Source organism: Gaeumannomyces tritici, assembly GCF_000145635.1.
Source record: "Gaeumannomyces tritici R3-111a-1 unplaced genomic scaffold supercont2.5, whole genome shotgun sequence".
Taxonomy (NCBI): domain Eukaryota; kingdom Fungi; phylum Ascomycota; class Sordariomycetes; order Magnaporthales; family Magnaporthaceae; genus Gaeumannomyces; species Gaeumannomyces tritici.
Window position 1 is genome coordinate 2,406,516 of NW_008804549.1, and position 24,950 is coordinate 2,431,465.

The window sequence follows — 24,950 nt, forward strand, 5'->3', positions numbered from 1 at the left end:
GGGGGGGGATTTGGAAAAGATGATGAGCGAGCCTTGGGCGCGGAAATGGGGCCACGCTTGCCGACTACGCCGGGTCAGGGGTGAGCGGGGAAAGAAGCAGCGGGATGACAAATGAGGTTAAAGGGCCAGAAGCAGGGTGCAGCAGCTGGTACGCGCCAGGGAAGACAAGATGGATAGGGATCCGAGGCGGTGGCAGGCAGCGCAGACAGGCAGCAGGCAGGCAAGCAGGCAGGCAAGCAGGCCGAGGGCGGACATCCCCGGAGCCGCAAAATCGGGATGGAGCGAGGGGCCAGGTCCAGCGGTCAAGGGTGGAGGAGGAATGTGCGCGTGCTTGCTTGTCCACATCGGCGCGCAGCCGGGCATCGCAACGGTGGCCGATGATGCAGGGGCGGGGGCTAAAGCAGGAAAGGGGTCGTTGGAAGGAGGTGTGGAAGGAGTCATGGTGTCATGGTGTCATGGAAGCACGTTGAGCACGCGTGGATTTTCAGGGCGCATACCTCGATGGGAAAGCCCGCTGGGCCCGGGGTTGCAGTCTGTAATTTCCAGATGCTCGTCGGCAGCAAAAGCGAGTATTGCTGCGGGAGAAGGCAAAGGGTCGAGAAAAGCTGATCGAGGTCGGGCCCGCACCGCACAGACGCTGGGTGGGGAGGGAGGCAGCGGTTATGAGAGATGGGCGCCGGGGCAGCCAGCCAACAGCACAGGTACCGTCCACGGCGACAACTGGATCCCACCAGACGCCCAAACAAGACACCCAGACACCCCTCCGACAAGTCACCCCCGGAGAAACACTCGAGCTGGCCCAGTGGGCGACACACTGGATCTGTGGGACACGGTGCGCGGCGGGAGCGAAGGGTGGCGCCTTTCACAGGGGCCGGGGCCGTGGTCGTGGCGACGAGAGTGAGGCGACTGTGTTTTTGTCGGCCGCACCGATGTTTTTTTGGTGGCAACGAGGGTCGAAGGGCGCAGCGAGAAGAAAGGGAAACGGTTGCGCGGCCCGCCTTCAATGCGGTTGAGGCTGGCGGGCAAAGCGAGCGGTTGGCGGCTCTGCCAGACCCCTACTACTCAGGCTCCAGCCCCCGTGGCTTTCAGGCTCATGGCACCCAGCATGAAACCTCCAGACGGGCGCGTTCTTGACAGGTGCCTTTTGGGAGAATACGACTAGCTCCAAACTCTTGACCTTTTGCAAAAGGGCTGGCTGGCGGCTATGGCAGGATGAATTGAGCAATCGAATTGAGCGCATGGCGGGGTGACCCAGGCAGGGCTCGCTCACCAATCACACATTTCCAGCCAGTCGGGAAGCGAATCGAGGAGCCTCGCGAGCACGAGCGTTGCGTTGGTTGATTTTGTCGGCGCACCCCACCCTTGGTCAGTGGAGTTGGATGGAGTCGAATGGAGCGGCCTGCCGCCGCGGCTTCTGGTTGGCTAGCGGGCCGCCTCACACGCAAAATGTCACACACACGGTCTGCACGCCTGGCCCTTCTGCGCATCACAGGAGAGGGAGCCCACCTCTGTTGCACCGGCCGATCGTGTAAAGACGGGGGGCCATCCGAGTGGAAACGCGGTCTTTCAATGTCGTATCTGTATCGCATACGAAGCCGGGTCGTTGTGTTCCTGCGACGTGCAGAGACAAACACCCTCGCACCGCCGTTGTGCCTCGATTCCCTGAGAACATAACCATGTGGGTAATTACCAGGGAGGTACCCTTGAGAGTGTGTCTCGGTGTAGGTGCCGATAAGCCCCTAGATACCAGCACGCGTGGCGCAGTCGCTACCCAGAAAGGCAGAGCCGCCTTGTCCGGGTCCTCCGGGCCACGCGACAATTTCCCGTCGTGTGGATAGAAGAACGAGAGAGACCCATGGCCCCCCGTCAACCCTCCCGACGGGTCGGAACACCGCGTTCCCGTTCATAACAAATTGTGATTGCCATTTTGTGCGCAATCTGTCCCCCCGTCTCATTACGCTGGTTGTTGCATCACACCGACCGGTATTTCCGTTACCGGGTACGCAGCATTGACGCCAGGTGGGTGGGGAGCATTGGCGGATCAGCCCAGGGCCACCCACCTCGGTGCGGCAGTGACAGCGCCACGAGCTACCTAGTGCCAACAACGAACGACTCGAGTCCACTGTTGGTGATGGAGCGAACACGAGCCTTGCCAGGTGGTAGGTTCTTCGTGATGACAGGGAACAAGGAAGGATAAGCCGCGAGGCTCACTGATTCATCTCGCACCCCCAGCCTGCGCAATATCACCTGTGCACAAATTACCTAGAGGTAAGGGCCTACTTCATTCCTTCATTCCCTTGTTCCTGGTAACTCGCGGGAAGGTTGTCGTCCTGTCTCACTCTCCTCCACCGCACATCTTTGTGGGAATTTGCTATCGTCCTGCAGGAACCTCGCGACGGGGCACACGTTGCGCAAGCGCCCCTCTCAAAACATGAAGGGCGGGCAAGCCCTCCGCGCCTCCCCGACGCCACGTCGGTGTCCCGGAACGTGGCGGACAGGGATGCCTTGGGACGAACCGCTAAGGGCGGCGTTCCCTGACGCGAAGGGGAGGGGCGGATCGGCGCCCGTCCAAGGAAACTTCGCGTTCGCCATCATGGCTCGAGTGCCGTCGAGGTGCCGGCTCGCAGATCCTTTTCCTTTCGGCCAACCGCGTGTTTTTTTCCCCCCCAAGGTACTTCTTTTGTCCAATATTCAGGCCAGCAACCGCAATGACTCTGGAGGCCAAGGTATGTATATCAACTCCACCTAACCCAGCCACGCCATGCGGTTTGTACCGAAACGCATCCTTCTCTTGTCAGAGGGGCCCGGCGAACCATGGTTTGGTTCATATTAGCGTCGACATAGATCCTGCCCTCGCTCGGACGCCTGGGCCCGGCACCCACGGGGCCGACTCTTGACGGCGCTCGCGGAGCGCTTCAAACTGCGACAAATGAGGGGCGAGGTTCGCTCCTTGATGCGGGGTTGATAGATTGTGCTTCTTCTTTTTTTCTCTATCAGCACTAGCTCTGGTCCCGTTCGATGTTTCGCATGACTCTGCGTCGCTAGATCCCGAGAATCGGCTGTCGGCATTACGACAGCCTACAGGCGGGGTAGTGGGTGCGTTGTGTTCGGTGATGAACGGTAGGACCGAGGGCTTAGCATGGACGCTACCTCTTCAAAGCTCGGTCGGTTCGATCGCGCACCGCTCGTCACTCGGGCTTGCTTGACTAGCAACCTCCCTCGGCTTGGAAACCGGGAGCTTTCCATCCTTGAAAACCCGGGCGAGGCCCTTGCCTGCCTGCCGTCTCTATCTGCCTTACGAGCAGCCACGACTCGCCGATTCGTCCGGTGCCAGTGATGATACGTCAACTGCAAGGTGGCCGAGGTGGCGGGCGCAGCAATTCCAGGGGTCTTGCGTGCAGACCCGGGCAAGCGCAGCGTCGTTCAAGCGGGGAAAGACACTATGCACGCAAGAGAAGGCGGTGTTGTATCCCAGCCCGCCTCGTACGGTAGGACTTAGTGCCCTTGCGGAGCTCCAAGCGCGGAGTCTTTTTTTAGTATAGGACTAGAAAACCTTGTTGACAGTAGTAGTATGCGCATCAAGTCCCTCTCCTCTGGGATAACATTCACATGCAAGAGCTTTTGTGGATATTTTATCTTTTCCCAATAGAATTTGCCCGGGGCTATTTACCATAGCTCCTAGAATCAAGATTTTCCGCTCATTAAATCAAAAACCAAGCACCAATTTAATTATCCCTCTCCTAACCCCCTCAAGCAGCAGAGGTCTTGTCCTTGGACAGAGGGGTGAAGCGCAGGTACGGCTTGACGGCGCGGAACTCGGGGAACTTCTCCTTGGCCTGTTCGTCCTTGATGCTGGGGTGGACGATGACGTCGTCGCCGGGGACCCAGTTGATCGGGGTCGTCACCGTCCACTTGTCGCCCGTCTGGAGCGAGTCGACGATGCGGAGCACCTCGGCCGAGTTGCGGCCCGTCGAGGCCGGGTACGACAGGATCGTCCGGATCTTCTTCTTGGGGTCGATGATGTAGACGGAGCGGATGGTGAAGGCGATGCCCTTCTCGTCGACGTTGGTGGTGTCCTGGTAGTCGATCCTAGTTTGGGGGGGGGGAGGCATGTCAGCATGGAACAGCCATCTTTGCCCATTCATCACCCCTTTCTTGTCCAAACTCACATGTCATAGAGAAAGGCAACCTTGCGCTCCTTGTCAGCGATGATGGGGAAGGCGACGGTGGAGCCGGTGACGTCGTTGATGTCCTTGATCCAGCCCTCGTGGCTGCCCACCGTGTTGGCGGATAGACCGATAAGCTTGACGCCGCGCTTCTTGAACTCGGGCTCGAGGCGGGCGAACTCGCCGAGCTCGGTGGTGCAGACCGGGGTGAAGTCCTCGGGGTGCGAGAACAGGATCACCCAGTTGTCGCCGATGAACTCGTGGAAGTCGATGGGGCCGGTCGTGGTCTCGGCCTTGAAGTTGGGGGCAGTGTAGCCCAGGCGGAGGCTGTCGGGGGAGCCAGCAGGTCAGCCACCGTGGCTGAATCCGGAGCAGTGTTTCAAACTAGATGGTACGGTACTTACGGGTCGGGGCGAGGGTCAGACATTGTGAAGTTGGGGTGATGGAGATGGTCTGGTGTTGTTTAGAAAGATTCGAGAGAGAAGATGCGAGCGGTATAAAGCAAAGGGTATCACGAAAAGCAGACGGAGCGTAGTGGAAACTCAAGAGGACAGGTGGGTGGAGGGGAACACAACGTGCGAGTCCATGTTTTATATGTCCTGCAGGGAGGGGTGCCCAAGATCCAATGTCGACAGCAAAGCCACATCACTCCGCGCTTTCTAGCGCAGCCTCACCCTCACCCTCACAGTCTGGCCCCATCATTTCTATGCTAATCCGACGCCTTCCCTCTTAGCAAAGGCATGTTGGAGGCACATTACGTTTCGTCATCCGCCAAAAGGCAGTCGGCCGCCCCTCGAAAGCCCGACAGCCTCTCGAGCACAGGAAGTCGGGGCGGCCTTTGTCAGCGGGAGGGCTCTCTCGAGCCAGTGACGCGATCCAATTGCTTTCCCCTCCGATGCGGGGTTATACGCCCCCCACCCACCTTATTGGCCACCAAGCGCGCACGCAAGACAGCTTCTGGAGCACGCATCTTGTGGCGTTTGCAAAGTGAGGCGGGCATTGGAGCTTCGCTTATGGTGATTGCCTATTGGGGGTTAAGGTAAACGGGGCTGACTCGAATGGTGGCAAGAGGTATATCTTGTGACACTTTACCCCGACTGCATGCATATCAGGCTAGTGTCGTGACCTGGTGTGTACCTACAAGTCGGCCGGCAGTATGAGGTTTCCCCTCACGGACAAGCTGCGAGAGTGTCTCAATCTAACAATGAATGCCTGCGATAGACACGCATTGTACCATTCCAACCAAAGACCACCGAAGTTAGCTCCAGAACAAGAGCGGATGAGAAATTATGAGAACAAAGCACAATGCCGCCCGCTGAGATGGGCTCCTAAACACCGCAGCACCGCAACCCCCGAGGCCCTGTCCAGCTGCGGACAGGATGCAAGAAAGAAGAAGAGGCGAAACCTTTGTGATAAAAGACGAGAGCAACAGGAAACACCAAGCCACCACTCACACACTCTCTCTCTCCTCAGAGCCTCACATCGCCCTTGCTCAGCTTCGCCCAGTCCGCGGGCGTGAAGGGCACGTACGTGCCGTCCCTCAGCCAGTAGATCTGGTCGCCGCCCGTCTTGGCCGGGTCTACGCCCTCCTCGCGCATTCCGTGCTTCTGCTGTTTGTTGGTGCCGGTGGACTGCATCTCGCCCACGATCCGCAGGAACACGGGGACGGCGAACTTGGGCAGGGAGCGGCCCGCGTACTCGGCGAGGTCTCTCAGCACCTCGGGCGCCACGCCGCCGCCGCCGCCGCCGCCGCCGCCGTCCATAATCAGCGCCGCGCAGCCGGCCCGGCCCTCGGCGTGCGGCACGCTCACGCCGTAGACGTTGGCCTCGCGCACGGCGTCGTGGTGGCCCAGCGCGACGGCCACCTCCTGCGTCGACACGTTCTCGCTCTTCCAGCGGAACGTGTCGCCGATGCGATCGTGGAAGAAGAGGAGGCCGTCGGCGTCGAAGCGCATCACGTCGCCCGTCCGCAGCCACGCGTCCCCCTTGGAGAAGGCGTCGCGCAGGATCTTGGACTCGGTCGCCTTGGCGTCGCCGTAGTAGCCCTGGAACCGCTGCGCCATGTCGTCGCCGGGAGGGACCTTGAGCAGGAATTCGCCCGGGTCGCCCGCGCTCGTGCGCCGGCAGAAGCCCGTCTTGGGGTCGCGCCACGGCTGGTCCGTGTCAAAGTCCACCTCCACAAAGGCGATGGCCGACCACATCAGGAGCCGGTAGATCCATCCATTGCGCCCGACCGCGCCCAGGGAGAAGTCGTTCTTGCTGATGTTGTAGGTCGCGAAGGAGCCCTCGGTGGCGCCGTAGAACTCGACAATGGTCTCGATCCCGAACCGCTCCTTGAACATCTTCCAGACGTCGGGCCGCAGCCCGTTGCCGTGGGCGACGCGGACCTTGTGGACCCTGTCCATGTCCTGGCCCGTGGCCGGGTCGTGCTGCTTGGGCGCGGTCAAAAGGTACCGGCACGTCTCGCCGACGTACTGGATCATGGTGGCTTCCAAGTGGCGCACATCGTCCCAAAAGTGGGACACGGAGAACTTGCGTCCGATAGCCAGAGTCGCGCCTCGGGTAAGCACCGGAGACAGGCCCATGATTATGGCGGTGGAGTGATAGAGGGGCATGCACTGTCCGGATCCGTCAGTTTTGCCAATTTATTTCTACAGATGGGGGTATGTCGGGAAGGCTGAGTTGAACGCACCGTGTAGTACACGTCCGTCACTTTCATGTTGAGGAGGCCTCCCGTAAACCCTCCGGCAACAGTCATCTTCGCCCAACCAACTACGGCCGCCTTGGGGAGACCGGTGGTGCCCGATGTGTAGATAAGGAGTCCCATGGCGGCCTCGCCCTCGGTCTCGTGCCGGACCTCATCCGGGAGACGCACGGGCTCAGCGGCGTTGGCCTCGGCTTCCAGCTCCGGGCCGAACACCTCGAAGCGCGTGTCCGGAAGAGCGCGACGAAGCTCGTCCGTGAGCGCATCGGCGACTGCAGGGTCGACGATACAGAGGGCCGTCTTGGCCGCCGAGACGCAGTGCAGCAGAGGCTTGTCCCTCAGGTTGTAGTTGATGAGGGCGGGCTTGGCGCCGATGGCCCAGAGGCCGAAGATTAACAAGATGTACTTGTCCGAGTTCATGAAGTCGACGGCCACGACATCGCCCTTCTTGACGCCAAAGCTCTTCCGCATCCACTCGCCATAGCGGAGGGCGAGCGTGTACACCTCGGCGTAGGTGTGGGAGTTGTCGCCAAAGCGGATGAAGGTGCGGTTCGCCGAGGTCGAGTCCTTGGCGCGAGCCTCGAGCTTGTAGAACAGGTTCAGCTTGCCCGTGTAACAGTTGTAGCGCATGCCGGCCACGACGGGTACGATGGTCGTCACCAACATCAAGTCGTACCAGATAGCCGCCCTCGCATTGAGGTAAGCGAGGCCGGCTGACGCCGCAAGCGCCAAGGGCACTGGTTGTCGATGCATGGTCAGATATGTCGTTGTGAAAAAAGAAGCATCGGGGATTGCAACGCAATACCAGTCGCATATCGACCCGAGGTCGTTACGGGAGAGAGTTGCAGCTAGCTGGGAGGAGAGGATGTTGAGGGTGATCTCAAAAGGGACGTCAGATGCGACTTACCAGGCCCAGGCATCTTAAATAACTACTACTACTTGGGTAGATAATCCTTGTGTTTGTTCCGGGTACCGAGGCAAGAGATACGAAAATTAAAATGGGCTGTCAAAATTTCTCGTGGTTGCGTGGTCTGAACGTGATGGGTTGTGGGTGATGGAGTGACAAGAAAGTAGGTCATGCAGCTCGAGTCACAACCAAATGGAGGGATTCGAGATGCGCCGAGGAGCGGTGACGGGCAGGCAGCACGTCAATCCTCGATTGCGCGCCTAGGTAGACTCGTCGAACAGCAGCAGATCGGATCTGCGAAGCTGCACGAGAGCTAGTTTCTTTGGTCGGAGAAAACGGACGTGGCCGTCGGACTCGTCTGGGCCTGACGAGTCTGGCAGCGTTAGTCCCAAGTCGAGCTGGCGGATGGGTAGGCCGGCCTTTTTGGGTGTCGGCGGCGAGGAGCGGGAATAAGGGAACCCAAGAGCCAGGATTCCAGGTACATTCACGAGGCCGCACGGATGGTGGAAACGAGCTGCGAGGCTCTTGAGCTATGACCATGGGTGTTCCGGGAAATGGCATAAATGAACCATAAAGATAAAGGTGGAAGTGGGTAGAAGGAAAGGGTGGATAGGAAACTACAAAACCTCACTTTGACAGCACAGGCGGGCCGGGCCTTATACGGCACTTGCATAGGCCTCCCCTCACCAGCTCGCGAGAAAATGTGCAACAGGGACGTTGATGGCGAGGGACCTACCTACCTTGGACGTGTGGCGTGCCTTGGCATCGAGGGCCCAATCGCGGTGCTTGGCAGCCCCAGGCGGTGATGATGTGCATTGATATTTTGAGATTGTTACCGCACCACTGTCAAAGAAACTGGGTGCCAGGAGTGCGACACTTGGGACGAAAGTAACCATTGTGGTGGATGCAACGCCAAGGCCGCCGTCTTTACTGTTTCAAGCGAGGGCCCGGTTACCGCTCAGTATTGGTATGGGGCAGTTTTGGGATGTATTGTTTGAAGCCGAGGCACGTTGAATATGGAGAGCGGTTACGTTAGGGTATTTATACGTTTTACGTCGTACAGCGTAGCACGCACACTCAGGTCATTATTTGGCCCGCAGAAAACGGAGGGGAAACAGTGAGGTTCACGTGAAGCCGAAAATGGGGCATGCAAGAGTTGAGAGTTGGAGATGGTCGACTCCAAGCCAGAAGCCGTAGCGGCTAGCGATCATGGCGAGGGGAAGTCGGGGGTGCTTGTCCAAGACTGGGGACCCAGCATTTCCGCCCGGCTGTCCAGATCCGGGCAGCATGGCGTGACGGGAGAGAAGGAAGTACAGAAGAATGCGGGGTGGGCTGGGTGCCTGGCATTTGAAGCGATAAAGGCTTGGCGCGTTCTTGCCCCTAGGTTTCATTGTCGCGTCACACGTGACCCCTCACGTATTGTGCGGTCCAGACCAATTCAATTGACCCAGCGGAGTGGGTGGGGCGTGGCCCCTGTCCACGGGGAGCTGTGAGGTCGTCGTGCGCACTCTGTCATGACTGCCGCCAGCAGCGCAGTGTGGCTTCCGTCCCGACCATCTACCCGACGACGCCACCTCACCGCCGACCGTTGCAACACCATCGACACCGCCGCCGCCGCCGCCGCCGCCGATCCGAGCCAGAGCCCGAGCTGCGGGAAATGCCGCCATGTCGGCGAGAAATCGGAAGCCCACTCAGCCCGGGAGCGGCAATGAAGCCGCTGGCAGTGACGCCGCCGCCGAGGTGACAGCCGCCACGGCGCCCGCCGAGCAGGGGGATGCTGCTTCAGGCTCCGCCTCGCCCGGCGCACGAAAAGAACCGCCGCCCGAGAAGCCGGCCGATGCGCGGCGGCGCACACACGTTGTTCTGTCGTTCTGGGCCCTCATACTCACCTTTGGCCTGCCAATATGGTGGCATACCACGTCCATCTACCGCGCGAATCTTCCCTTGAACGACATGATGGACTGGGCTGAGGGCAGGGTGCGTGTCGACTCCACATAATCACCGGGTATGCCTATGGGATCACTAACAGACTCGGTTTCCTCATGTAGGCATGTCGTCCCGTGTTCCCTCTCACAGTGGCCCTCGATACGGGCTCTCTGCCAGACAGCGAAGCTCAGGCTCTCCTCCAACAAACACAACAAACTCTCGACGCCATGGGCAGCTCTTCCGGCCACCAACTTCGCCTGGAGTCTGCCAGGCAGTCTAAGGCTGGGGATGACAGGATCGCGCTGACCGTCCGCCTCGCGCCTGGGGAGACCAGAGCCGGCTCTCTGCACCCAGAGCAGCCCGTGCTCGATGTCGTTTACACGTCCGACACAAAATCCGACCCCACTTCACTATCGACCTTTGTCGCCGAACAGCTGCGCTCAACCTTCGCAGAGGAACGGGTCATCGTCTCCAACCTCATCTCCGAGGCCGCCGTTTTCCCCGACGACCAGCAGCGGCAGCAGCATCAGGAGGAGCAGCGGCTTGAGGACCCGGAGGTTGCCGCAACAGTGGGCAAGCGCTCGGCGCGGTCCGTCAGGTACTCGCCGACCTACCACCTCACCTTTTCCCTCTTCACGGCTGGCTCCACCCCAAGCGGCTGGGATATCGATGCGGCTATCAAACAGTACATGCGCCCCTTCCTCAACGTTCTCGGGCCGATCCATAACTTTACGATCGACACTCAGATCCAGCTGTATGCTGCTCCTGGAGTGCAATCGGAACTTCTTAGCAAGGAGGATTTGTCCTCGTTTATCAACGCTGCTGAGTGGCCTCTATCGCCCTCCATCGGCGGTGCACCGACCATCAATTTCATCATTTATGTCGGCAGCCAAACCATCGCCCTTGACGGCACCTCTACCCCTGAATCCGGGGCGGAAACGATAGCGCAAAAGCCCACCTCCCAATCCTGGCTCATCCCCCAATGGGGCACCGTATACCTGCTGCCCCCAACATCCGACTCATCGACAAATGTGGCAGTCGATGCCCTCCGCACCCCGATGCTAACCTTCAGCTCGCACCTCCTGTTACTCCTGGGGACGCCCCAGTCGGGCTCCCTGCCGCTGCGGCTCTCGACGCTGTCACGCGTCAGAGCTGCGGATCTGGTACTCCGAGCTTCGTCAACGCTGGGCTCGCTAGCGCGCCTGTCGCGGGCCCTCCCCGGGATAGCCATCCCGCGGTCCGTCGCCGAGGGGGTCTCGGCCACCATGGCGCACCTCCGACTGGCTTGCGACGGCCTCGGCACGCCGCAGGGGCTGGCGCACGCGCGGGTCGCCGAGGCGGCCGCCGAGCGCGCCTTCTTCGAGAAGAGCATGGTCGGGCAGCTCTACTTCCCGGACGAGCACAAGGTCGCCGTCTACCTGCCGCTCCTCGGCCCCATCGGCGTCCCGCTCGTGATGAGCCTGCTGAACGAGTTCAAGGCGTGGCGGAAGCGCAGGCGCGAGGCTGCAACAGCAAAGGCCAAGAAGACGGAGTGAAGGATTTGGGTTAGGGTTCGTTTGTATGGCGGATAGCTGCTGTTGCCTGACAGCGGATATGTAAGAACAGGACAGAAAAGGATAGAAAACTCGGTTTCAATGACAGAAGAACACCAGATGGTGATGGTGGCTCGGTGTGTGGGGGTCATGGTGCTGGTGTGCTTTTGGCTGATGCCCTTTGCTTGGGATGCCCCAGGGCATTACGGTGCGGGCCTATATTATGCAGAACATCCTTGATGGAACATGCGCCCTTGTATATCGAGGGAAGCGTTGAGCAGGACAAGGGTCATCTAGCAAACCCTCCCCTTCGTAGGCCACGTCCCCATCTCCCTCCAAAACGCCCGCGAGTCCAGCACCCTGCCCAGCCTCTCCGCCGGCCTGGGCAGCGCCCGCACGCCCTCCTCCTCCATCAGCTCCGCGACCCACTCCTCGTACCGCAGCCCGTCGGCGTCGACGCCCGCCTCCGCGGCCGCCACGGCGGCCCTCGTCTTCCCCTCGCGCAGCCGCCTGCGCGCCTCGGCGCCCCAGGCCTGCATCAGGTCCCACCAGTCGTAGCAGCGCGTGTCGGCGACGATCCACCTGCGGCCCTTTGTAAAGGCAGTAGTAGTCTGGGCGTGCACGGCCAGCACGGCGCGCGCCACGTCGGCGCCGTGGATCAGGTGCAGGGCGCCCTTGGCGCGCACGGCGTCCTTGGTGCGCGCCACGCGCAGGACCCAGTCGCGCGGGTCGCGGGTCGCGCCCCCCTCGCTGCCGCCGCCGCTGTCGTGCAGGCCCGCCAATGCTAGGACGACGGCGTCGACGCCGCAGCGCTGCAGGAGCTCGTCCTCGGCCACGGCGCGCGGGCTGGCCGTGTCGTGCGGGGACGACTCGTCGTTCCAGCCGGGGGCGGTGAAGATTCCCGTCGAGCCGAGCTGGATCCAGCGGGTGGTAGTTGCTGTGGTTGTCGTTGTTGTTGTTGTTGTGGTGGTGGTGGTGGTCGGCCGCGACGAGACGTACAGCGACGTCAGGCGCCGGCTCTGGCCCTCGCCCTTGAGCGGGAAGGTGATGAGGACGGTGCGAGCCGTCGGCAGGGCGCGGTACGGCGCCGCGTCGGCCGAGTCCGGGTCGAAGCGGAAGGGGACGGTGCCGTCGCGGCCCGTCGTCGTCGTGGCCGCCCACCGGACCTTGTGCTCGTCCAGCAGCGGCAGCAGGAACCGCGACGTCCAGCCCGCGCCGAGCACGAGCATGTCCACCGGCTCCGGCGCGGGCGTGGCGTGCGCCTGCTGCTGCTGCCGGTTGTCATCACCAACCTCCTCCGACGCCGGGCCGCTGGGTGGGGTCGCCGCCATGTCGGGCACCCCTAGCGAGATCGTGACCATGGTGGTGTCGCGGGAGGCACTTGACTTGTTTGGAGGGCTGTTTGAAGTTGCGAGTTGACAAGGGATTGTTGGGTAGGATATAAGGTAGTTCGTTCCGAGGTGGGGAGCACAGTTTTAGCTTACCTCCAATTTATGCCCTCAATCATTTCCATGTCGTTCGTAAATCTGGCGCAAATCGCCCGCCCCCCACTTCGGCCGGTGGTCTACACGGCATTGGACTGCACAGCATCTGCAAGTTTCAACAAGAGTACACAGTAGAAAGACTCACTGGGTTACTGAGACCCCTGATTCATGGTAGGTTTGCTTCCCTCTTCCGACAATCATTGCAATGACATGACAATGTAGATTATTTAGATTAAGAGATAGATCAGAGACTTGGCCAACACTTGAGCCAAAAGTGTCTCCTAGATCAAGATTATATAGGTAGCATATTGTCAACACGCAAAAAGCGCGAGACTGGGGTATCAACACATTCTCTTTGGGCTCGTCCGCCTTGCGATAAAGTCTGCCAAGACGCGGTGAAACGGAAAGGAAGGGGGGAGTACCCTCTTAGCGGATTGTCAGGGCGTTATACAAAAGAAAATTGGACATAAGAAATAGGACCGTGATTGACAGGAGTATGAGAAAGCCAGCCTTCACGCTAGTGCCGGTGACATGGATATTATGACCAAGGAGATGCAGTCAGGGCAGGATGATAAACAGGCAGGTAGTCGTGTAAAGGTCAAGAGATGCCCCAAACGCCGCCGCAGATGCAAGGATATAATAGAGTGACAGATGATAATAAGATGCACGTGACGAGAGGAGTAACATATGACAAGGGGATATTGATGGCAGGTAATAGAAGACACGGGCTGCAAGGGAACCCAAGCGGAAGAAAGTCGGGAGGAATCTGATGGGGAACCAGAGGGGCGAGTGTCAAAGGGTAATTTAAACGCCTACTGACTCGCTAGGTGGGGGGAGAGTTGGTGATGGAAGCAAGGAGAGGGTCTATCCCTCCTCCTGAAGTCCGTCCCTGAGGGCATCCGTATCAACCGCATCCGGCTTGACCTTGCTCGGCGGCATCCGCTTCTGGTGGGTGGCAAAATACTCTTGGAACCCCGGGATCGCACCGGCCTGGTTGATGCCTGCGGGGCGAGAAAAATCCTGCTCCTTGGGCGATTTCGTTGCAGCCGCAGCAGTCGGGGACAGCGGCGAGGGACTGGGTATCTTGGGCGTCTTGGGGCCGGGGGCCGGTGGGGAAGAGCCTCCCCAGGGCCGCCAGGAGGCCAGTCTGCCGAGTGCCGAGGGCTGCCTTGGCGTCGACGTGGACAAGGCCGAGGCTAATGAGAAGGAGGAGGCAGAAGAAGATGTAGAAGGCGGGCCGCCGGCTGATGTGATACGGGGTCGGGGTAAGGGCAGGCCGAGGCCAAGACTATCGCGCAGCACAGCACTGCCGCTCTTGCCGTCTTCTGTCGTGACGGAAATGCTAGGCCGGGCAGTAACAGTCACGGCACTCAGCCCCGTGCCCGCCGCTGCGTTGATGTGCCGGAACGTCAGCTGGCTGGGACGGGCCTTGAGAGTGTGGATATCAAGACCCCCCGAAAGGGACATGATGGACTCATGCGAATCCCTGCGCCGTAGGTTGTGACGGCGCGTAGTAGCCGGCGTGGTACCCATGGCGGACAGAGCGTCACTGTCAGCACCCTCAGCACTAGCAGGAGACTTGCCAAGATGTTGAGAGGCATCAAGGGATGACGTGAGCGACGGTGTAGGCGTAGAGTCGTCCTCGAAGTTGGTGGTCCCGTTTGTCGGCACCGAGGCAGTCTCTGCAGCTGCCCCAGAATGCTTAACAGCCACATCCCGTTCGGGGGAGGGCTGCGGCAAGTGGTCGGGCTGTCGGGGAGGAAAGGACGAGGACGGCTGGAAGCTGCGTGCTGAGGCATCCGAGGCGTGTCTACGATGAGAGCGGCCCCATGCAGGGGGCATAGGGTCTGCAAAGTTGAGTGGTGATGGAGGACAGATATCGTCTGGCGCAATATGCCCAAACATAGAATCGCGTGGGTTGGACTGCGGCGACGTGGGGACCGAGGAGGGGGCAATGTCGGACAAGGGCTCTGAAAAGAGAGACCATCGGTGCGTCTGGGCGGTCGAAACAGAATCTCTGTGGCCGTGAGACAGCATCGCGGGTGCGCGCCACTGACCCCCTGGTGGGGTTGAAGGTGACCTCGTGGGCGGTGTGAAGACGCTCGCGTTCAACAGATAACGCTTCTTCTTGGGCTTCTTCGCCTCGGGTTTGACGTGGTAGTGGTGATGTATGTGCACCTCTTGAGAGACCTTGCGGGTATGCTGCAGATTGTGCAGGCGTGGTTGTATCTCTTCCTCGGACTCCTCGTCGATCTCTCCGGGCCCTATTTCAGCCCTCAGCGTCGACGCAGCGCTGACTTCGTTGTTGGCCACAGGCTGGTGGTACTCGAGCTGCTCCCGGAGCATCTGAATCTCGTCGTTGCTGTTCATGAGAAGCTCGCGCAGCTCAGCAACTCCCAGCTGCAGGTTCGCGTTGTCTTGCAGGAGGTCGCGCACAAAATGCGACACCACAGGGTTGGTTGAGGACTTGCCGTCGCCGATAGTCTTAACGGCTGCGGCGCCCTTGAGACGGCCGGCAGCAGCGTTCAGGTCCTTCTCCATGGCGCGCTGCCTATCCATCCTCTCGACAACCTCGGCGTGTCGTGCCCGCTCTTCCCTGGCCTCTTGTTCTATCCGCTCCAACTGCTGCTGGAGGTTGAAAACGCCTCTTTCGGCCGTCTTCCAGCGCTGGATCGCCGTGCGCGCATCGCGTTGCGAGTTGAAGAGATCATTCTGTATCCTCTCCTGTTCCCTTTCTAGGAACTCGAGTTCGCGTTCGAGCTCGGCGGCACGGGCTGCGGCGCTTTCGAGTCGCCTCGCGCTGACTTGAGTGGATTGAAGCGCGGCCTCGAGGCTTGTGATACGGGTTTCGGCGTCGGACACAGTGCTGTTGAGCGCCTCGAGTTGGTCGAGAAGGTCGCGGTTTTCTTGGATAGTCTTGACGTTGTCGGCTTCGAGCTCCCGCTTGTCGACTTCGAGTTCCTCTATCCGGCTTGTTAACTCAACCCGGTCGCGTTCAGCGTCTGCCATGTAGGCTTCGTGACGGGCAAGCAAAACCTGGAGAGCGGATGTTAGACCTGAGTAACCTTGGATTGGTCGCTCCCCGCGCACCCTTCGCCGCCATCGATACTGTCCTACACACAGCGCTCTGGATAGTTTCCTGCCACTCACAGCCGAAGTGGCAGGAACCAAGCATTCCATCCGTGTTCGCTTGCATCACGAGACAAAGCCGTGCTAGTGGGAAAATGGAGGGACGCGGTGGGATGGAATGTTGAGGAGGCTTGAGCGCGTGAGGAAACACAAACAACAAGAGATACCTCCTCAGGGGCACAAGAAGTGGGATGATGCTGCAAGATCAGGCTGGCGGCAAGACAGGAAGAGAGAAATCAATGTAGAGTCACTTGCCTGGCCCATTTTGGCGGCCGCATGAACGTCCTTCTCGACACTCTCGAGGACAGCACAGTTGTGTTTTAAAAAGACGCAGTCTGCGCGGCCGCAGCAGCACTGGATGGAGGCAGGCTCGGAGCCCACGGCCGAAGATATCGTCGCCATGGCGTCTGCCACAGCTGACGCCGACGACTGGAGTTGATCGGCCATGTTAGCAGCCCGTGATGGAGGCCGCCTGGCAAGGGGTGTTCGGGGCAGTGTCGCAAGCTAGCCCTCGAGTCCCAGATTGCCCGGACTAGGGTCGATGCCTCCGTCGCAGAGATACACACAAGGCGCGAGAGAAGGCAGCGGGTAGCATGCTCGCGGAGAAAAACGACGGTGACGGGCGTTGCATGTGCGGGCTCGGAGGGAGTGAGGGTGAACTAGAAGCAGGCGTGTGCTGGCTCAAGACTTAGTGCAAGTTTTGCACAACGGTCGGGGGGTGGTCGGGTTCCTGGCGCGGTGTGTCGACTCGTGCAGAGTGGCGGCGGGCTCTCCCTTGTTGATCGCAGTCGAACCTAGTCGGTCCACCCGTAGTGTGCGCCACCACAGAAGCATGGACAACACATGGTTGGCGGGCACCCAGGGGCAGTCGTGTCTGGAGAGATGTCTCGAGGTTATCGTGCAAGAAAAAAAGAATAAAGTAGAGTCAAAAAATGCTGGCGTCTGACAACGAGGCGCAAGGAGGAGGGGGATATTGGATATTGGATATCTGCACAAGAGAGGAGGAGTGGGGAGCGGTTCATCGCGTCTTCATTTCACAAGTGGAACCGCTCGATAAACACCACGAGCTGCTTGTTTTTATGCCGGGTCAATCCTGGGTGCCTGGGCGTGCCTGGCCAGAGCTCCGCCGTCAGAGGAGGGATCCAGGGGCGCGTCAGGCACAGGCCAGCCAGTCCACCCCTGCCCTATGACGAAAGCGGCCCAAATCCGCGGCCCCTCCACCAGCCATTTGCTGCGATTTGCTGTGCGTGCTTTCCTTTTCTGCCATCTGTCATTTCGGCTCATGCCTCTGCGCTGCGCCTTTGTGGGCATGAGCACCCCAGCATGCACCACAGTCATCATGAAATGCCGCACAGAGGTGGCCAGCGAGGGGGGCTCAATACGTCGATACACGGTGCGCCCGCCTTCCCGGCTCAGGCACTCAGGCTAGGACCAAACAAGAAGTGTGCGTCTTCTTCGCAAGCCACTAGAAGAAGCATGAAAAGCGGGAGTCGGGGCGGTCTGCCGTCACATTAAATAGCGGCTGCTCCCCTTTCTCAGCAGCCCCAGCTCGCCCGACATGATGGGTTGCTGTCAGGCACGGCCCTGGGAAAATCCCACGCCAATCAGTGCGGGCAATGAGGATGCGCGTCGCCAAAATGGACAAACCTGGAGGCTTGGCACCCAAGACACCCCAGGCGGGCGCAGGTTGGTCTGTGCTGTGCATATGCAGCCATCCATCATCTGACTGGTCTCGGCTAGACCACCAAAGCGCCCGGGCTCCTGAGATCTGTGGCCTACGTGGGAGATCTATCTCCTTCAACGTCGGTTTCGACAGACGCTGACATCTGGCTTTAAATAAATGTTGGTGCCGCCAAGACATGGCACAGCCGCGGAAACAGCGTGGCCCAAGGATGTGGATGGAGCAAAGCGTCTCCTTTATATATGTTGCCACATCCCAGCTCTGGCGACACCACGGAGCTTGGCTCTTGGTGGTCTGAACTGTGAGACTCTCGGGTTTGTGATGACAGCCGCCACGATTTTCTGATGCGGGAAATGTTGCCCCATGGCGACGCTGTATTGGACGATTTGGCCATCTGGTCACGCCAAGGTTCTGATCAAAGCGTCCACCCCGCAGCATCTCGACTTTGTCCGGTGCGGATGTTGTTCTCATCTTTGAGCTGCGGGCAATTACACAAAAGTCAAAGCAAGAATCAAACAAGCCGCCGGCGATGGCCCCAACAATATCGGATCCCTGCTGCGGCCTGGTTTTATTACAAGCTGGATAGGGTGCGCAAAGCTCCGGCGCCGCAGCCAAACAGGCAAACTTTGATCCGGTGATAACCAATGATGGCGGCCAGTCGCGGCAATGAGCGCAAAATAAGGTGTCCGATGCAGCCGTGGGAACGGACGAGAGAGGATCGCGATCACCGTCGCAATATATAACCGACGGTCTGGGTCTTCCTGACACCCCAGACAAATAGAGAGGGGAGCCCGTTGTGTCTTGGATACCATCTCGTCGAACGATTGCCACCACCGCCCTTTAAAAGCAAGGGTCCAGGACGGCGCTCCAGAACGGCGAGCCCTTATCTCCGTCTGCCCTCCGCTGGAAGATGCCCACAACACCGGTTGTTTGGCCAGCTTCTGCCGGGCCTGGAGGCAACAGATATCTTTGAGGATATCGCTCTGCAGTCTACGAACCCAGGAGCCGGCGTCAAGCTCCTAGCGATCGGAATCTCGACCGAACCGGCAGCCTGCACATCTCCGCCAAGGACGAGGCTAGGAACGCGAGTGGCATAAGAGATGGGACATGGGGACGCCGGCCAGTTTAGTTGGGTGCACGAGATCTTGGGGATGGATACCAGCGGGGCCAAGATCAACGCCGTGAACTGGATCATGTTCACTCTTGCGTCTGTCGCCTTGGGGCTTCGCATCTGCTCCAAGCTTGCGCGGACAAAACGGCTGTGGTGGGATGACCATGTGCTGATGGCGTCATGGGTACGTGGAAGAGGAGCCGGCGGGACCGCGACGCCCTCGCGAGAGATGAAAAGTGTGTCTAGAATCTAACATATAGTCTCAGGGTTGCTTGATGGCGAGCACAATCCTTCATTCCTACAACACCACGCTTGGGCTGGGCAGACACGCCACCGAGGTGTCAAAGGACGACGCCTCGACCATCGTCTTCAACGTGGGCCTCGCCGAGACCTTCAGCAACCTCGCGGTCGTGTGGAGCCAGACCTCGTTCTCGCTCACCCTCGTGCGGCTCACCCGCGACCTCAAGCGGTCGGTGCTATGGGCCGTCACGATCCCCCTGAATTTGTACATGTACTTCCTCGCCGCCCTCTTCTGGACCCAGTGCAACCCCGCGGCCAAGGCGTGGCGGCCGGAGCTCCAAGGCAGTTGTCTGCCCACGGCGTCCATCGAGCTGATGTATCTGGTCGGGACAAGCTACCTGGTTTTCGGCCAATTTGTGCTAGCCCTCATGCCCTGGGTCATCATCATGAACCTCCAAGGAATGGGATTGAAAGAGAAGGTGACGGTTTCCCTGTGCATGAGCCTATCCATCTTGTGAGTTTCCTGCTGGTCCACCGATAGATAACCTTCAAAGAAAAGTCTTGATCTCTTTTGGCTGACACGTGAATCACTGGTACTCAGCTCCGGCATCACAGCAATAATCAGGATCATGGCGTTTAGGCTCGTGGACCGGCAAGACTTTTTCTGTATGCGCCACCCCCGCATGTCTCGAAAAGGTGAAACCAGTGGGAGGTGCTGCGGTGCTGACAGGTTCCGTTCCCCACCCGGGAAAAAGACTCGGTCGCGGACGAGGTCATGTGGACCCAGATCGAGATATCGGCCACCATAGTCGCGGCCTCGGTTCCCGTCCTCCGCGCCCTCTGCGTTGAGATCACGGAGCGGATCCGGGTGGGCCGCACGCGCACCTTTGCCGACGACCCCGAGGCCGGGCACTCCCGCGCCGCCGGCCCGCCGAGCGATGCCGCCGCACGAGCCGACAGGCCAAGGCGCCTGCCCGCGCGGCCCAAGCACGCATACGTCGCCTCCCTGGAGGGCATGTCCGGGGAAGGCACAGGACCCCACCGCCGGCCCCTGCCCACTTGCATGGCGAGGTCGGATCTTGGTAGGATTAAGAAGATATTATGGCCTGAGAATGAGGCCGAGGGAGAGCAGATCGAGCTGTGCCGGACGCTGTCGGAACCGCCAAGGTGTTGGTGAGCCAAGCGCCGCATAGAGATGACGCGCTTTCTAGTAGGACCAGTCGGTTGTTCAGGGATGGATGAATTTGAGAAGTCCACATCGATACAAATTTTGCCAGTACAGCAGCTTAATTTATACACACCACCCACATATTCTCCCACTCGGCCGCGGGTTCACATTTTTCCGACCCGCTGATGTGATATGTGCCACGTAGGCTCCGTGGGTATGGTAGCCGGTTCCACGGATGAGCCGGAGCCCCAAGACCAGGAAAGGATAATGGTCTGCTTACGGTGAGTAATCCGGCATAGGGAAGTTTCTTGGTGAAGGAGGCCAGCAACTTGTGCCAGAGGGGCTGGTGTAGTACGCGGGGCAGGTTTATAAGAGGGCGCCATGTTGCTGTTATCGGCCTCCATGACATCTTCTTTCCTCAGGATTCAACACCAGAAAGACCCTTCATCAGTTATTCTCAGTCATCCCAAATGTCTCCCGGACGGCGCTATGAGGCTTCCGGGCCGGCGAATCCCAGTGCCCTCGGCCAGCCCCTGAGTTTCCATTTCTCCGGAAGGACGGCCAAGAACCGGCTGATGAAGGCAGCCATGAACGAGAAGCTGGCGAGCTGGAGTGACAACGACATGCAGCTGAACGGTATTCCAACCAAGCAGTTGATCGAGCTGTACCGCCGGTAAGTGAGATGCGGGTCTTCTGGAGCTATGGTCGAAACTCGAACAAGGCTGACACAAGGTCAAATGACCCGAGCACAAGCTGGGGAGAGCGGGCGAGCAACTGGGGAATGATCATAACGGGCAACATTTCTATTGAGCTCGACCACCCCATCTCGCGCGGAAACGGAGCCATCACACTCGAGTCGCCCTTTGCAGGGGACCGCTTCGAGGCGTTCAGACAGCTTGCTTCGGCCGGCAAGGCCAACGGTTCTCTGATTATTGCGCAGATGAACCACCCCGGCCGACAAGCGAGCGCGGATGATCAGCCGCATCCCATTTCGGCATCGGCGGTGCAGCTGGGTAAGAGTCTTTGGCGCTGGACCCCCATCGACCCTGTCCATAATGGATGGGGATGTTGTAAAGGGATATATGCAAGAAGGGGAGTCGAGAATAGAATGGTTAACCACAAATCGGGTTGATATGACCTCAACAGCACCGACCTTCGGCACCACGTTCGGAGAGCCCCGCGCCGCAACAAAGGCCGATATAGCACGCATCGTGGCCTCGTTCGGCCACGCGGCGCAGTACCTCGAGCGGGCCGGGTTTGACGGGATGGAGCTCCACGGGGCGCACGGATACCTGCTGGCGCAGTTCCTCTCCAAGACGACCAACCAGCGGACCGACGAGTACGGCGGGTCCGTGGCGAACCGAGCGCGGATCCTCGTCGAGGTGGCGCGCGAGGCGCGGCGCCGCACGTCGGCGGGTTTCGTCCTGGGCGCCAAGCTCAACAGCGTCGAGTTCCAGGAGGGCGGCTTCACGCCGCAGGAGGCGGCCGAGCTGTGCGCCATCCTGCAGGACGAGGTCGGGCTCGACTTTGTGGAGCTGAGCGGCGGCACGTACGAGCGCATGGCGCTGCACTGGGAGAGGGAGAGCACGCGTCGGCGCGAGGCCTTCTTCCTCGAGTTCGCCGAGCTGGTCGTGCCCGCGCTGGGCTCGCCCGACAGGCGGCGCACGAGGGTCTACCTGACGGGAGGGCTCCGCACGGTGCCGCGCATGGTGGAGGCGCTGGAGCTCGTCGACGGCGTGGGCATCGGGCGCCCCTCGACACAGGAGCCGCACCTGGCCGCCGACATCCTGGAGGGCCGCGTGGCGGGGGCGGTCCAGCCCGTCGAGCCGTTTGACAACGACACGGGCCTCGGCCTCCTTGCTTCCGAGGCGCAGATGGCCGACATTGGCGATGGGGGTGAACCGTTTGACCTGAGCAACCCGGAGGACGTGGCCGCGTTCCAGAAGGACATTGCGGCTTTCTTCAGCAAGCCTCACGGCGGACCCATCAGATTCGGGGGCGAGGGGAGAGCTTGATAGACTTGCCAGGCTGCATGGAAGTGTGGAGGTTGGGTTATTACCTGTTCGGGAGCTTGATGAGCGACAGCTGTAAGGGCCTGACTCAGCTCCCCTGGTTGCCGCCGTGGCCTAGGCTCGGCAAGAACGGTAGGTGGTATGTGATGGTTCGAGCACAATAAGACGTCATTATTCTACAGGTCCCAGGGATCACCAACTCTAGTGCGGTGAATGCTGGATACATTTTCTTCCTCAGAAAACCAAGTCAAACTGATGTACCACCAGGATCCACCGTACTAAGGTTTATGATTCCTGGGACCTGTACTGCAGCATCCAAAGCTCGGGTCTAGCTTGGACCACTCGTAGAGCTCGCATTTGTTTGCTATGACCAATTCAAAGCTCCCAGCTGGTTAAAAACCCCACTCTCGCCGAGCTTAATCCGTCCCTGCTCCTTCCCGTGCTTTTGCCCCGGGCGTCGTAACTCGTAACCCCGCGCCCGTCCCTGGTAGTTTCCGCTGGCAACCAATCGTGGTGGACGTCGCCTCCCTCACTCTTGCTCTCCACACCTCCAGCTTGTCTCGCCATCTCTGCCCGAGGTCCCCAGTCGGTATCTCTTCAATATCACCGAGCCGTCTTTCTCCTCATGATATGAGCCTTGTTTCTGCTCTCTCTGCTGCTCGACAGGCTTCCTTGCGCCCGAGAACCATCCAGTCTCTCCTCTTTGCCAAATCAGCCCTTGTCCTGACGTCATCTTTTCCCCTCAGTCGCATCTCGGCCCGGGCAATGTCACAGGAATACAAGCTCAAATCGGTCACATCGCTGGACCTTAAGCCGGGCGACAAGCAGGAGGTTGAAGTTGAGGGCATTCCCGATGCGAAAGTGCTGCTGGTGAATGCCGGGGGCAAAGTTCAGGCCATTGGGCCCAAGTGCACCCGTGCGTGATTCCCCCATGGTAGAGCCAAGGGCAGTATGACTGACGCTTCTTCTCAACAGACTATGGCGCGCCGCTGGTCAAGGGTGTCCTAACAACAGAAGGCCGCCTCACCTGCCCTTGGCATGGCGCCTGCTTCAACGCTAAGACGGGCGACGTCGAGGACGCGCCAGCACTCGACTCGCTGCCCACATTCAAGGTTGTCGAGAGGGATGGCGCCGTTTATGTCACCGGAGAAGAGGCCACTATCAAGGGCGGCCGCCGGAAGCCCAAGTTCCAATGCGCCAGTATCAAGCAGGACTTGGACAAAGTGCTCGTTGTCGGCGGTGGCTCTGGTGCCATTGGCCTCGTCGAGGAGCTGCGCGAGCAGGGATACCAGGGACCCATCACGGTCGTTTCCAAGGAGGGATACCTTCCCATTGATCGGCCGAAGCTCAGCAAGGCCCTTCTGACGGATCTTTCCAAGCTCCAGTGGCGCGACCTTGAGTGGCTCAGATCGGGCAACGTGGAGTTTGTGGAGGATGAGGTCACGGCTATCGACTTCTCAGGCAAGAACGCCTCGACCAAGAACGGCCAGACGCTTCCCTACGGCAAGCTTGTGCTTGCAACTGGTGGGACGCCCCGCACTCTACCACTTCCAGGCTTCAAAGTTTTGGGCAACGTCTTCACGCTGCGTACCGTGCACGACGTCCGCAAGATTGTCGATGCCATCGGCCCCAAGGGAAAGAAGATTGTCGTCATCGGATCCTCCTTCATCGGTATGGAGGTTGCCAACGCAACATCCAAGGAAAATACCGTTACCGTTGTTGGCATGGAGAAAGTGCCACTCGAGCGCGTTCTCGGCGAGAAGATTGGCGCTGCCGCCCAAAAAGGCCTCGAGGCGAACGGTGCCAAGTTCTACATGTCAGCAGGCGTTGAGAAGGCGGAGCCGTCAGCTTCTGACCCGGCCATGGTCGGCTCCGTCATACTCAAGGACGGCACTTCGCTGTCTGCCGATCTGGTGATTCTCGGCGTTGGCGTGGCGCCTGCGACCGAGTTCCTCAAGGGCAATGCTGGCGTCCAGCTGCTCCAGGATGGATCGCTTGAAGTCGACGAGCTGTTTGCGGTCAAGGGTGTCAAAGACGTGTACGCGCTTGGCGACATCGCCACTTTCCCTTACCATGGCCCCGCTGCTGGAGGAAAGGGAGTGAGGATCGAGCATTGGAATGTGGCGCAAAAGTCGGGCCGGACTGCAGCGCGACACATTGTCAACCCGAGCCTCAAGGCCGAGTTCTTCACACCGATTTTCTGGTCCGCCCTCTCTGCTCAGGTGCGCTACTGTGGCAACACCATGGCAAGTGGCTGGGACGATCTCGTGATTCAGGGCAACGTCGACGAAGGCAAGTGGTCGGCCTTTTACGCCAAGGGTGAGGATATCGTGGCCGTCGCAACGATGGGCACCGATCCCGTTATGGTGCAGAGTGCCGAGCTTCTCAGACTAGGCAAGATGCCCAAAAAGAGCCAACTGGAGAAGGGCTTTGATGTCATGAGCCTGGGTGCGCCGGAGTAAGCCTGGATGGGGAGAACAGGCCAGAGAATGGTTGGGATTCTTGGGCGCCGTTCCAACGAATACATTTCTCGCCATCTGTGCGCAAGTGTTCCGAGTTTAACTATAACAAACGCAAGCCAGCCCAAGCCACGTAAGGCCGCATGACGGAACTACATGTTACTTTCTCTTCCATTTCCTTCCCTGGTCGGGTGCCACTATCGTGGCTTAAAACGATAGCCTTCTTGTGTCCGAAAGTTGGTAGAACGACAGAATGGCTGACAGATCCCAAACTAAAAAAAAAACTATCGAGATGACCACTCCAACTGCATGTATACATAAATATGATGGACACCACACCTACAACAGCAGTTTCACGTTTTGTTTTATTCTCTTTACCCACGTTCTGTTCATTCTCTCTCCACGTTCTGACAAAACTTGTGACCCTGAAA

At 59.6% G+C, this 24,950-nt stretch overlaps 9 protein-coding genes across 9 annotated transcripts in view; 4 read left to right on the top strand and 5 right to left on the bottom strand.

Moving 5' to 3' along the window:
- The window catches only part of GGTG_09800 (hypothetical protein), a 5,362-nt gene extending 4,144 nt beyond the window's left edge, over positions 1 to 1,218 (bottom strand). The window contains exon 1 of the mRNA XM_009227659.1: positions 498 to 1,218. The gene's annotated coding sequence lies outside the window, so the exon portion shown is untranslated. The remainder of the gene's footprint in view (positions 1 to 497) is intronic.
- Positions 1,219 to 3,499: 2,281 nt separating this feature from the next.
- Positions 3,500 to 4,791, bottom strand: GGTG_09801 (mitochondrial peroxiredoxin PRX1). The gene is made up of 3 exons (XM_009227660.1): positions 4,571 to 4,791; positions 4,170 to 4,493; positions 3,500 to 4,089 (listed from the first exon to the last, which is right to left on the bottom strand). Exons 1-3 carry the CDS (start codon positions 4,591 to 4,593, stop codon positions 3,750 to 3,752), a joined length of 687 nt encoding a protein of 228 aa, XP_009225924.1. The 5' UTR covers positions 4,594 to 4,791; the 3' UTR covers positions 3,500 to 3,749.
- Positions 4,792 to 5,635: 844 nt separating this feature from the next.
- Positions 5,636 to 8,473, bottom strand: GGTG_09802 (fatty acid transporter; the record flags this gene model as incomplete). The annotated part of the gene is made up of 3 exons (XM_009227661.1): positions 7,778 to 8,473; positions 6,859 to 7,607; positions 5,636 to 6,784 (listed from the first exon to the last, which is right to left on the bottom strand). The coding sequence occupies exons 1-3, from the start codon at positions 7,788 to 7,790 to the stop codon at positions 5,636 to 5,638; spliced, it is 1,911 nt and encodes a 636-aa protein (XP_009225925.1). The 5' UTR covers positions 7,791 to 8,473.
- A 793-nt stretch (positions 8,474 to 9,266) lies between these two features.
- GGTG_09803 (hypothetical protein) lies at positions 9,267 to 11,373 on the top strand. The gene is made up of 2 exons (XM_009227662.1): positions 9,267 to 9,754; positions 9,826 to 11,373. Exons 1-2 carry the CDS (start codon positions 9,443 to 9,445, stop codon positions 11,236 to 11,238), a joined length of 1,725 nt encoding a protein of 574 aa, XP_009225926.1. The 5' UTR covers positions 9,267 to 9,442; the 3' UTR covers positions 11,239 to 11,373.
- GGTG_09804 (hypothetical protein) lies at positions 11,202 to 12,744 on the bottom strand. Its single transcript, XM_009227663.1, has one exon. The coding sequence runs from the start codon at positions 12,594 to 12,596 to the stop codon at positions 11,529 to 11,531; it is 1,068 nt and encodes a 355-aa protein (XP_009225927.1). The 5' UTR covers positions 12,597 to 12,744; the 3' UTR covers positions 11,202 to 11,528.
- Positions 12,745 to 12,888: 144 nt separating this feature from the next.
- Positions 12,889 to 16,889, bottom strand: GGTG_09805 (hypothetical protein). Its single transcript, XM_009227664.1, has 2 exons — positions 16,104 to 16,889; positions 12,889 to 15,755 (listed from the first exon to the last, which is right to left on the bottom strand). Exons 1-2 carry the CDS (start codon positions 16,293 to 16,295, stop codon positions 13,584 to 13,586), a joined length of 2,364 nt encoding a protein of 787 aa, XP_009225928.1. The 5' UTR covers positions 16,296 to 16,889; the 3' UTR covers positions 12,889 to 13,583.
- Positions 16,890 to 17,545: 656 nt separating this feature from the next.
- On the top strand, positions 17,546 to 20,199 carry GGTG_09806 (hypothetical protein). The gene is made up of 4 exons (XM_009227665.1): positions 17,546 to 18,824; positions 18,907 to 19,394; positions 19,482 to 19,546; positions 19,636 to 20,199. Exons 1-4 carry the CDS (start codon positions 18,630 to 18,632, stop codon positions 20,055 to 20,057), a joined length of 1,170 nt encoding a protein of 389 aa, XP_009225929.1. The 5' UTR covers positions 17,546 to 18,629; the 3' UTR covers positions 20,058 to 20,199.
- A 100-nt stretch (positions 20,200 to 20,299) lies between these two features.
- GGTG_09807 (hypothetical protein) lies at positions 20,300 to 22,322 on the top strand. Its single transcript, XM_009227666.1, has 3 exons — positions 20,300 to 20,721; positions 20,802 to 21,061; positions 21,195 to 22,322. The coding sequence occupies exons 1-3, from the start codon at positions 20,519 to 20,521 to the stop codon at positions 22,061 to 22,063; spliced, it is 1,332 nt and encodes a 443-aa protein (XP_009225930.1). The 5' UTR covers positions 20,300 to 20,518; the 3' UTR covers positions 22,064 to 22,322.
- A 177-nt stretch (positions 22,323 to 22,499) lies between these two features.
- GGTG_09808 (putidaredoxin reductase) lies at positions 22,500 to 24,929 on the top strand. The gene is made up of 2 exons (XM_009227667.1): positions 22,500 to 22,976; positions 23,036 to 24,929. Exons 1-2 carry the CDS (start codon positions 22,691 to 22,693, stop codon positions 24,520 to 24,522), a joined length of 1,773 nt encoding a protein of 590 aa, XP_009225931.1. The 5' UTR covers positions 22,500 to 22,690; the 3' UTR covers positions 24,523 to 24,929.
- The last annotated feature ends 21 nt before the right edge of the window (positions 24,930 to 24,950 follow it).

Coding starts and splice junctions, on each gene's coding strand:
- GGTG_09801 (XM_009227660.1), bottom strand. CDS start 4,593: ATGTCTGACCCTCGCCCCGACCC. Junction 4,494..4,570: donor TCTGACCCTCGCCCCGACCC/GTAAGTACCGTA, acceptor CTCCCCCGACAG/CCTCCGCCTGGGCTACACTG. Junction 4,090..4,169: donor GTTGCCTTTCTCTATGACAT/GTGAGTTTGGAC, acceptor CCCCCAAACTAG/GATCGACTACCAGGACACCA.
- GGTG_09803 (XM_009227662.1), top strand. CDS start 9,443: ATGTCGGCGAGAAATCGGAAGCCCACTCAGCCCGGGAGCGGCAATGAA. Junction 9,755..9,825: donor TGGACTGGGCTGAGGGCAGG/GTGCGTGTCGAC, acceptor TTCCTCATGTAG/GCATGTCGTCCCGTGTTCCC.
- GGTG_09804 (XM_009227663.1), bottom strand. CDS start 12,596: ATGGTCACGATCTCGCTAGGGGTGCCCGACATGGCGGCGACCCCACCC.
- GGTG_09805 (XM_009227664.1), bottom strand. CDS start 16,295: ATGGCCGATCAACTCCAGTCGTCGGCGTCAGCTGTGGCAGACGCCATG. Junction 15,756..16,103: donor CGGCCGCCAAAATGGGCCAG/GCAAGTGACTCT, acceptor TCCGCTCTCCAG/GTTTTGCTTGCCCGTCACGA.
- GGTG_09806 (XM_009227665.1), top strand. CDS start 18,630: ATGGGACATGGGGACGCCGGCCAGTTTAGTTGGGTGCACGAGATCTTG. Junction 18,825..18,906: donor ATGTGCTGATGGCGTCATGG/GTACGTGGAAGA, acceptor ATATAGTCTCAG/GGTTGCTTGATGGCGAGCAC. Junction 19,547..19,635: donor GGACCGGCAAGACTTTTTCT/GTATGCGCCACC, acceptor CCCGGGAAAAAG/ACTCGGTCGCGGACGAGGTC.
- GGTG_09807 (XM_009227666.1), top strand. CDS start 20,519: ATGTCTCCCGGACGGCGCTATGAGGCTTCCGGGCCGGCGAATCCCAGT. Junction 20,722..20,801: donor TTGATCGAGCTGTACCGCCG/GTAAGTGAGATG, acceptor CCCGAGCACAAG/CTGGGGAGAGCGGGCGAGCA. Junction 21,062..21,194: donor GGCATCGGCGGTGCAGCTGG/GTAAGAGTCTTT, acceptor TGACCTCAACAG/CACCGACCTTCGGCACCACG.
- GGTG_09808 (XM_009227667.1), top strand. CDS start 22,691: ATGAGCCTTGTTTCTGCTCTCTCTGCTGCTCGACAGGCTTCCTTGCGC. Junction 22,977..23,035: donor CATTGGGCCCAAGTGCACCC/GTGCGTGATTCC, acceptor TCTTCTCAACAG/ACTATGGCGCGCCGCTGGTC.